General features: G+C 40.7%; 1 protein-coding gene across 1 annotated transcript in view; it reads left to right on the forward strand.

Annotated features, from left to right (window-relative positions):
* prim2 (DNA primase subunit 2) overlaps positions 1 to 11007 on the forward strand; it is a 44787-nt gene extending 33780 nt beyond the window's left edge. The window contains exons 10-13 of the mRNA XM_030772252.1: positions 4261 to 4387; positions 4758 to 4840; positions 7801 to 7869; positions 10783 to 11007. Of these exons, the coding sequence (XP_030628112.1) occupies positions 4261 to 4387; positions 4758 to 4840; positions 7801 to 7869; positions 10783 to 11007 (504 nt within the window). The remainder of the gene's footprint in view (positions 1 to 4260; positions 4388 to 4757; positions 4841 to 7800; positions 7870 to 10782) is intronic.
* The last annotated feature ends 282 nt before the right edge of the window (positions 11008 to 11289 follow it).

The raw sequence follows: 11289 nt of genomic DNA on the forward strand, positions 1-11289 counted from the left end.
TGAAATTCTGCAGTAAATGTAAGTGTTATATAGCAATGTGTTTTACATATTCTAGTCTCAAGTGCTACACAGCCTATATTATGGATTCAGACAGTACTATCAGCCAGAATTGACCTGTATCTCTATTACTTATATAACATACGATAAACATTTGCAGTTCACAGTACTTTTAAACAGTGTAAAATCTATATCTGTCTATATCTATATACATATCTATATACATATCTATATCTATATCTATCCATCTATATATACATATATATATATATAGATATATATATATAGATATAGATATATATATACATTCACACACACGCACACACACACAGCTGGGAACACAGAATGATACCATGGTCTGCTTGCAACCCATTATTAGAGCTAAAAATGCATGTTTGTGAGTTAAGTGGTGCGAAGGGCACAGGCAATGATCTGTTGAGCCGTGGAAAAAAAACGTCATGTGATCAGATGAGTCATCGTTCTCCTTGTTCTGAACAAACAACGGATTGCATGTACAGCACACAGCTGATGAAAGCTGCAGGCCTGGATGGACTCTGGTAGTTTTGTCGTGATACAGGGCGTCCATTGCATGATTTAGCTTTGCTCAGCTCTTTTGGTAAAGGCTTAGAAATACAGAACAACATTGACTGATAGCCTGTAGAGAGACATCTCATCCTTGCTGGAGTGCCCCCAAACCCCCACCCCATCCCAGAATGACAATGCCTCCGTCACCAAGGCACAAGTCCTAACAGAATGGTTAGATGTACATACAAATGCTCATTAGATGATTTTTATCAGGTTGTGGAGTGGTACCTGAGCGCTTTACACCACATGATGGAATTTGTCTCAGGAGAAGAATTCTAAACACTTCCATGTCCTATTACAAGGCACCATGAAACTGCTGGGGTTCTTGGAGATTCAATGCCTGATTGAGACCATTTATTTTGGTGTTTCTTTTGGCTTTTACTGGTGTGTTTTTTATAATGTGTGTGGATGTGGGTATACATACGCTCTAGTACACACACTAGAAACAGCCAAAAGAACCATCTACGTAAATTGTCTGTCAACTTCATTATGCCTCTGTTCCAACTTTCCCCTACAGGGAAGCCCTCCTCTGCCTTGCAATTTGCTGTTTTCTCTAATAGCTCTTGATCAAGTTTGGGTAATGAAGTAATTGACCAGTGTCTCTGAAGTGTAAGAGCTGCATAAACATTACGGGCTCAAACACTCCATTTATCTGTGATTGACAGCTGAGCACTTTCAATTCAACGCACACAGCGAGTCTAATCTTTGCTTCCATCTTGTTCTTTGGTTAGCGTCTTTGCTGAGTCTTTTGAGCTCTTCCTCTTTTTTCTGTCTATTCTTGTGGCATATTTTACAAAAGAGAAAAGAGAGCAAGCCCTCTGTCTTTCACCCATGTTCCCCTCTCCCGACAATTTCTTTCCGCAGGAAAAACAGAACTGCGACTCTCTCTGAAAACTGTGTTAAGGGAGATGATGTGCATCGTTCACACAACTTTGGGTATTATGGCTATTTTCCTCAGATTCACCTGGGTGAGCTTGTCCCCGACACACGCTTGATAGAGGCACCTGAATGACATCTCTGGCGTTGCAGTGTTGTTTGCCATCGACAGGATTTGCAGGACCAAATTTTCACACCAGATGCCCTTCCTGCTGCTACTCGGCTCCTTTATCTGGGATTAGGAATATAGGGATTAGACTTAACTTCATATTGACATTGATAATTGATGATATCCTTGGCTTTAACTTCCTCAGCAGCTTTATGTCCACATGTTTTAGGGAGATTCTTGTGGGAATTAGTGAAGGCAATAGCTTTTATCATTAAATTCCTCTCCTCACAGGTACACACAAAAGCCACTGGTTAAAATAAAACTGTGTTTTTTTTGTTGTTTTTTTTTAAATGCCATTCAGTTTGACATGAATTGAAGCTCATGCCACTGTCACAATGGGCTGTTTACCAGAGACCATGCCAAGACCCCGCCTGTATTGCAACACTGACATCCACACACTTCGGTCCTTTTAATCCACTCAAGTGTATGTGTGTGCATGTGTGTTTAACTCCATTGTTGTGGTTCTTAGCTGCAGCCCCATGGGGGAGACAGTCTATTCACTGAACTGTGGTAAAGCTTCTTTACAAGATGTCCTGTTATTCAGTCACTCCAAAACCATATTCTCCTAATCTGTTCAGTAGAGTGAGTGAACTTTATGGTGTTAAATGGAGTTCAACTGCCCACATGGGAGAGTTTCTTACTATATTTTCCAGATTTGTGCTTTTTTTTTTTTTTTAAGATTTAGACGTTTCACTGCAGGAAGACTTTACAAGACTTTGAAGTCGGTACATTTCAGTTGGTCTGTATTCTCTAACAAGGAGATGTTTACATAGATGTTGAGTTGCCAAGGGTCTGTTGACTTTTTCTAGAACAGTGAGGTGGAGCCAATAAGTGCAAGACTTCCTGAGTGTAATGCCTTTTTGCTTTTATTGTACTAATGTATTGTAATATGGTAACATTCAGCTGTAATTAATTTTATGGTTTGAGACATTGCATATTACTCACAGTCTTCACCTGCTATATTTTCAGGCAATTTGTTTATACATATATATTTTGCTCCACAAAATTATTTTGCATCATCCATACAAGACCCGTGCACTGCCGTCCTCTGCCCACAGTTTTTAGAGCTGTTTATGGTAATTGCAGCACTCAGAGTCGCAACAGCAGTCAAGTTTAATACTTCCGAAACTCTCCATTTCCATCCTCAACAGGCCTGCATCATACTGGCATGGCAAGATTCACTCCAGCAGCTTTTAGTGGCTCTTGTGAATTCATGACCAATTACTTTGCCAATTTACCCTCAACCGCATTTTTCCAGCTTTTTTCAGCAGCATAGGTATAAAACAGCTCTGATGTGCTTTTGCATACGTTTAGGGAGCGGCTGTTGACATTAATACAGTAATTAGTTGAATAATAATAAGCCGAGCATGCCGGAGGGGTGTGTTTGTCTGTGTCTGTGTGTGTGTGAGAGAGAGAGAGAGAGAAAGATGCTGTCTGCAAATGACAGCGTGACAGAGCTCTTGCACTGACAACAAGTGCCAGGCTGAGAGAAATGAAGTGTAGCGGGGAAAGTTAGCCTACTGTAGTCTCAGGTTGGCTTTATCCTATTTCATCATTTCTTCTAGTTGGAGACCTGGAAGGATCTTTGGATCTCTCTAGGGGTAGTTTGACATGAAGTGGATAATTAAGGATTGATGGGTCATGCATAAGTTTCCTTTCAGTTTGCACCTGATGCAACAGGTGCCTTTACTTACTGGAAAAATAAAATTGGTGTTAGAATGCGGTTTATACAAAAGAACAGTTTCTTTCAAGCTCCATCTACTACTGCTATACCTGTTATTTCCTTATCATGAAAATTGCTTAATCTTCTCCTTTAAAATGACTGGAGAACAAAAATGTACACATATTAAAATGTCTCTGAAAGCAATTATGACACTGTAGTTTGTCATCTTTAGACATGAAATAACTTCCTAAATCTGTAGACCCATCATATAATTAATTGGTAAGTAGATTTCATTGCCTCTTTAATTGCGTTCCTGCTGATAGTCACCTTGTCAAGTTCACTGGTTTTTACTACGTCGTTAATGGCCTTTGAGTGCTGTGGTAATGAATGGTCTCTGACTCTCTGCCTTGATACCTTCATTCTCACAATGCCGTGCTTTCTTTTTGGATGATTACCAGAGTGTGCATGATTGGTGTATTGAGTTCTGCTCCGAGATTGAATGCACTGACCCTCGTCGAACACGCACACATGTACACACACACACACAAACACACACACTGTGATGATTTCTTAAGCATCTGCCATATTTTTTTTCTCTTGTACAAGAGAAAAACAAGAGAGAAGTCTCTTGTACATTAGGAACATGCAAGGAAATGGCTTTTCCAAATGGGCCCACATTGTTGATTTGTACAAAGTTACTGGCGAAGAGAAAGAGACTGGAAGGAAAAAAAACCCCCCCCAAAAAACCCAGCTACATTATCCATATTCCAGTCACAGCTGTCTGGGGTTCGGCGACACCTCTGCAGCAGGTCCCTGCTAATAGCTCTATATTTCATGGTGGGAAACACCCTGCCACAACCAACTTGATGTACGACAACATCTCTGTTTTCATCCATAACTTCACCCTCAACCGCTTGTTCTTGGGTTTACCAAATACACTTCTTCTCTCTCTCCCTCTCTCTCTCTCTAGTTTGACAAAGCATATGCCTATAGCATTCGCCACATGTTTGGGAAGGAAGGCAAACGAACTGACTACACGCCCTACAGTTGCATGAAGGTGATTTTGTCAAATCCACCGAGCCAAGGCGACTATCACGGTGAGTCACGCTCAACGAGTCTGTGTTTGTTCACATATGATTACCCGTTGTCTTATGTTGATGCTCAATTAGTTTCTGGGAGTCAGAGCCTTGAGCCTGAGGGGGAAAAAAAACAGGTTGTCTTTCGAAAGCTGACAATTAGTCATCACAAATCCTCACAAACTCATTCGATCACAGAACACATAGCGGCCCAGTACGTTTAAGCAGTTGTCTTTTACTGTGCTTGTGCGTATGTGTGTGTTTCTGTCTGTTCTCTTTTACTGTAAGTCTTGTTTGTCTGGCGGGTTTTCAACTGAGGAGGGGCCTTTGTTTGCCCACTCTTCTTATCCCCTGTGTGAACCCTCGTCCTCTCATTAACTTCTTCTCACAGGGTGTCCATTCCGACACAGCGACCCAGAGCTGCTGAGGCAGAAGCTGCAGTCTTATAAGCTTTCTCCCAGCGGGATCAATCAGGTGAGTCTGGCCGAGAACTCAGAGCCCATGTGTGCAGAACCAGAACGTTCTGTGTTGACTTAGAGCTGCGGGCCCTAAACTCTGGGTGGGAGTAGGGGGGAGCAATGCTGTTTTATATATATAAACTATATATATTGTACAGTATGTATGTGTGTGTGTGTATATATATGTGTGTGTGTGTATATATATATATATATGTGTGTGTGTGTGTGTGTGTGTGTGTATATATAATAATGTGTGTGTGTGTGTGTGTGTGTGTGTGTGTGTGTGTGTGTGTGTGTGTGTGTGTGTGTGTGTGTGTATGTATGTATATGTACACACACACATACATACATACATATATAGACTACACTTTGGGGATTTGTTCTTAACGAGACAGCACACCTGCGCAGCGTTAAAAGAAGCTCAGATTGGTCTGCTTTGATACCTTGTTAGGATACTAACTATCACTCCGTTTTCTCCCTTTTACCAGCGCAGTGGTTTTTTAAAATTTTTTCTGTCATAGACTACTGACAGTCTATTGCTTTGACCTTCAGAGTACCCTTATCTGTGTAATGAATCAGAACAACTCTGAGAGTGCACTGTTAGGTCAGTTCAGCACCCCCCCCCAAACACACACACACACTCACACACTTTAAAACTGGTTCAAATGGGTCAGACAATGAAATGAGAATGTCGGATCTCGCCGGAATGTTCTTAGGCTGTTATGATCCTTAGACACTAAAATAATTAATGATCTGCTGTTAATTAGCCCATCAAGTTCAATGTTAATAGTCTTTTGTGGAGAACATATACATGAGGCCTAATATTCTTGGTCTAATTTGAAGTTTAATGTGCTTTGGTAGGCTGAGTTTGGAGCTTCTATTAGCCAGTTACAAAATACCATGTAGTATCATTCGGAAAGACCTGAAAACCACTTAGAGTGTTTTCACCAGGCACAGGAGCAGAAAAACTCTGGGCGTATTGTTTTTGGCTATGTATTTTTTTTTTTTTTTTTTGTATTCTGTATTCTAGACTAAGTAAGTGAATTGGTGTAGATCATTACCGACAGGCACCAGTCCACTCAGTGCTCCCAAAAACCAATCTGTTTGTTATTTATTTATTTTTCAATATTTAATTTATAGTATTGTATAATACTAGATTTATACATATACACTGTTAATGCCATTATGACAATAATTTACATACCTTATTATAGCATCTGTGTTCAATAAAAATTCTTAGCAGAATAAATTTTTCATGTAGCACAGTTAATGAGCTCTGTTGGGGAAATTGTTTAGGCAAAGTATGTCTAGTTAGGCAGCTCAGACTCAGATATGAAATGTGGACTAAAAGAACACCAACATACAATCTGGTTACCAGTTTAATCTCTCAAATAACTTCATGACATTAAGATACTGATCACAATTTGAAAAGACAAATACTGTAGAAAACCCTATACTATGATTTTGGTTTTGAGACTGTTATGGTCACAGTAGCTTAATTTTTAGGAATTTGTGAGTCCAAGCTATGTACTCTAATATATTAACCTTTTTTTTTTTTTTCTTGGGATAAAGTCAGTGTAATTCCACTCTTCCACAAGATGCACCCACAGGTTTTGCGTTGCAAGTCTCATTCAGCCTGATTCAACAGAGATGGTGGACAGTGTGCTAATGCGCTTGGACAGCCTGCCCAAGGGGAGCACATTTCCCATCAAATTAAATTCATAATTTCACTCCCTAGCTTTAGAAGTGCCCCATAGTCTGCTTTGAGTGCCTTTAACCTGTGGGCGGAAGGAACAGTGGGCTGTTCGGCCTAGGAGCTCTTTCACCGAGTGTCCTTAGTACACTGACTGCTGAGGGCCAGCTGTAATTAAAACCTCTAGTCAGTGCGAGAAGCGCAGGATGATTAAAATGCATAATGTCAACCTTCACAGTCTCCCAGTCTCGCCCAAGTCCCAGAAGAGGCCAGAGGGGCCAGGGACTAGCTGGAGAATGGACTGACTAGGAGAAAGAAGGCTAAACGTTGATGGCATAGCAGTACCTTCTGCTTGGGTGAAATGATGAAGATGTAAACTGTGCTGGCTCAGTCTTAATTGACTTAAGTGGAAATGGGAAACACGTGGCGACCAATTGTCACTGTATTGATACACTGTCACCAGTGGCACCATTGGCATTTTGGTTTCATGACCTTTTTAAATCCATGTCAGTTCTCATCAGCATTTAGTTTCTCTTGTCACAGTCCCAAGAAAATGAGAATTTAAGCTAGGTGTGTCAGGTTAGCTGGCAACACCACATCTAATACATTTCTGTGTTTGTCGATCTATTTAATGATCCTTGATGTTCTGCACAAGCTGTAGCACAGGGAAGGACTGATGGAGATCATTGGACATTTTGATTTGTTTTGTTTTAGCTGAGTAGGAGTGTGCAAAAAAGGAGTTTCAGAGATGAGGCATCACTTACATTTAATAATGCTGAAATATATCTTGATCTCAAAAAACTGCTTTGGTGTAAGCTGTGTGATCTTTTTTTTTTTTTCTTTTTTTTTGTCCAGATCATCTAAGATATTCCTGATTCCTTAATTAATTTTGTATTAGATTAGTCAAAAATTTAGTCAAAAATATAGTAACTGCAAACATAACGCAAAAGACTTAACACAAATACTCCCTGAATTATGACTAAAATTGCTTGTCATCAAACTTTTAGAAGTCATAATTGATATGCGGTGCATATCAGTTTTAACCCATTAATGCATCCCTCTCCCTCTCCCTCTCCCTCTCCCTCTCTCTCTCTCTCTCTCTCTCTCTCTCTCTCTCTCTCCCTCTCCCTCTCCCTCTCCCTCTCTCCCTCTCTCCCTCTCCCTCTCTCCCTCTCCCTGTCCCTCTCTCTCTCTCCCTGTCCCTCGCTCTCTCTCTCTCTCTCTCTCTCCCTCTCCCTCTCTCTCTCTCGTTCCCTCCTTCATTCTTGTTTTCTTTCTGACAGATTCTGGAGCTGGTCAAGGGGATGCATTATCAAGTGGCCTGCCAGAAGTACTTTGAGCTGACACACAATGTAAGCTTGCCTTTCATGTTTGGCCTCGTGTAATTGGTGCTGCTCTTTTCAGCATGGGGATGGCCCTGCAACTCACGCCCAAAGACTCTGGAGGGAGCAGGCACTGTTATCACATCCATCATAAGCTGTCATAGCCGTTTCATTTTTATGGCTGTATTATAGCATTTAAGATTAATTTAGCCCCTGATGGAAATTTAATTTATTTGATCTAATGCTTATTAGTAAAGACCTTTGGACCCTTGGTTTAGCAGTTTCAGTCATACTGTAAGTTATTAACATGTAAAGCCTATGGGGAGACTAGAGAAATAACAATAGGAGTTGGAAGGGTGTGGTGTGGGTGGGGATGGGGAGGTGGTGTGTAAAGAAAGATGAGACTCAAACTAGTCTCAAATTTGCAAAATGTGCTTTATCTTAACAGTTGATCATTGAGATGAGTCCTGACAGATATTGTCTTTAAATTTGTCCTAAAAGCAGTCAGCTGTTGGGGAGTCTGAGTCTTTTGGGCAAGGCAAACGAGCAGAGAAAGTCTGCACGACGTTTATCAAAGATTCAGGTCGTTTTTCTTCCTGCTCTGCTTATTTATCATATTTAGATTGAAAGCTCCATATTAGAGCAGTGGCTTTCTTTCTTTCTTTCTCTCTTTCTTTCTTTCTTTCTTTCTTTCTTTTTTTTCCTGATAGAGTTATAATCCAGAGAGTTGTCACTCAGGATTAGCTCTTTGACATGTGTAGCAGCCCTCTGCTTTGAGAGAGCCTGAGCTGACAGGTTCAGGATGGAGATTTGTGCATACGCCAATGCAATGCAAATCTGCTGTATACGGAAGGTGATGGGTCAATTTGAAAAATGAATCAGAGAGTCTTTAATGTGGGAGAAAGATGTTAGCCTTTGAAATTGTTGAGTTCAAATATACTTTTGGATTGGAATAGCTTTTTTCCCCCACTACATCTGTTTTCAAAGTTTGACAGCTGAGTGACTTTTACAGTGATGCAGTACTTCAGATAATAAATAACCAGCAATGTTGATGTTTGTAAAATTTCACCTGCTTTTGATACTTCTTCATAATCTCTCTCGACAGTTTACCAATTTTGTCTGAAACAGCAAGCAACCAAAAGAAAATCTTGATATATTTTACTTTACCCCAATGACAGAAGTGGAATGCACCTTCCAGATGTTAAATGGGATTACTTTGTGGCCCAATTTTTTGCTACAGTGTCCTACTTAAGTACAACTCCAGGCCAAGTTGAAAACTGAATCTGAAGAAACATTGTTGTTGCCCCTTGATTCAGGCTCTGATGCCTTTCTCTCACGTGATCCCGGCATGTGTGGCTTACACCTTTCAAGGACCCGATTTGATCATCACTTTTTACTGTCTCCAGTCCATTGAAACTTAATTGAAACAGATAACTCGTTACTGTCCTGTACGTTTGACATCATTAATGTCTTTGTCAAGAATTCACAAGACCAGGACATTAGATCGTGTTCATAAATGCTGTAATCTACTCACAGTCTGCTGTTGAAAATATATCTCCCCCAATAAGAATGTTTTATAGCTGGCGTTTGCATCTGCGCTACCCTTCTTTTACAGCCATAATGTACTCAAAGTGGCATTGACAGGATATAATGGCTTTTAATGGCCCCCCAGTGAAATTGCAGTGCTTCTGCAATCCAAGGGCATAATTTAGCCAGAGGCCTGGGAGCACACTGCTGAAAGGTCATTGGTGGTGACTAATAGCCCAAAGCAAAACAGTCAGAGCATCTTATGAGCACCCCTCTCCCTCCACGCCCCCGTGAACGACCTCGTCGGACAAGACCGGAAAGATAAAGTACCCCCTCTCCTCCAATGAAATTCACTTTTTAAAAAGAAAAAAAAAATTGAGGCATATTTTAAGCGTTCTGTATGTGACTGTCTGTCTTTGACACTAATGTGTGCAATAAAACATAGTTGTTGGTGATCCGGTGGAAACCCCCCCCCCCCCAACTCTCTCTCCTCACTTCCTCCAACGTCTCATCTGGAATGCTGGGTCCATGGGCGGCACAAAAACACCCTTGTTGGCCCATGGCTGTGAGACTTTAATCACCACCATATGTCCCACCTGGTTCCAGATCCATGACTTAGAACAGATAGATCGCCACGGTTCCTCCCTCCCTGGCAGCGTTTATTAAAGGTCAAAATGTAATACTTCACTGATGAAATATTTACACAAGGGCAATAAATCAAACAATAGGAAGAGTAATGAAAAGGCAGGTGGGAGTGCTGGTGGTTGAGCCACTCACACTGGTGGGGACACGGCTCTGAGCATTGAAATTAGGCTGTTACACAAAAAAACACACAGAGGGCCACCAACCTACACACCCTCCTGGTTCAAATTGTTTCATGTTTATGCATTTTTCATTTGGCACTCGGAGAGGACCAAATGCCAATTTCCCGTAACAATGTATTGTACAAAACTGAAACAGAAGCTCTGTTTTCTTCCTACACACCCCAAGGCTTTTGCTTTTCTCCTCCTCTTTGGAGATGAACTTTTCTTTGTTAACTTTTGACTTCTGGGACCCAGTAGTGTTCTGTGGGCTCAAACTCAGTTAAGCAATCAAATTTGATTTGTTTTCTACAAGAAATGACAGAGAACTCACCTCAAGACAGTGTCGTGGAACTGATTAGTGTAACGTCAGAACAACTTCAAAACAAATTGGCTCTCTCTTGAAATACGAGACATTAAGGCCAGAGAGACTGTCTGTTCCAACTAAAACAAAGGAACTACATTTAAATAACTGCACTACGACCCTAATCTACATATCCTTTTTCTGTTTTTTTTGCATTTTTTCAGTTTACTGGCATATGCAATCCTCAGTTTTAATGGTAAACAAATGTAATCCTCTCTCTCTTTTTTTTTTTTTTTGGCCTTTTTCAAACAGATTGAGGATTCAGGATTTTCACTCAATCACCCCAACCAGTACTTCATAGAGAGTCAAAAAGTGCTTGGTGGAGGGAAGGAGATAAAGAGAGAAGCGGAGACGGTGCAGAAGGGAACGGAGAACACAGGCAGTAAAACTCCTAGTGTGTCTCAGCAGGGCTCTGCCCAGTCGGCCCAGGTTCTGGGAGACATGGAGGCTCTGGAGGCTTTCTTCCAAGATGAGTAATGGTGTCAAGAGGCCATCAGCACTAAACTGTAAAAATAAAACTCTTGCCGTCTGTCCATATTTTGAAAATTGAATGACCTTGTACATGCTCTATGCTTAAACATTCATGAAAACAATCTTTTAATGTCTTGTTTTTTTCCCCCATGGAGTTGCATTGCTTTGAGTGGTTCGTTGCTGTAGTTTGTATTTTTTAGATTTGATTTTAAATTGTAAAAGAAAATAAGGAAATAAAGAAATAAAGTCCTTTTTCAGACCTGAAATGAAACGTTTGCAGACATGTGT

Source organism: Chanos chanos, chromosome 4, assembly GCF_902362185.1.
Source record: "Chanos chanos chromosome 4, fChaCha1.1, whole genome shotgun sequence".
In the NCBI taxonomy this organism is placed as follows: domain Eukaryota; kingdom Metazoa; phylum Chordata; class Actinopteri; order Gonorynchiformes; family Chanidae; genus Chanos; species Chanos chanos.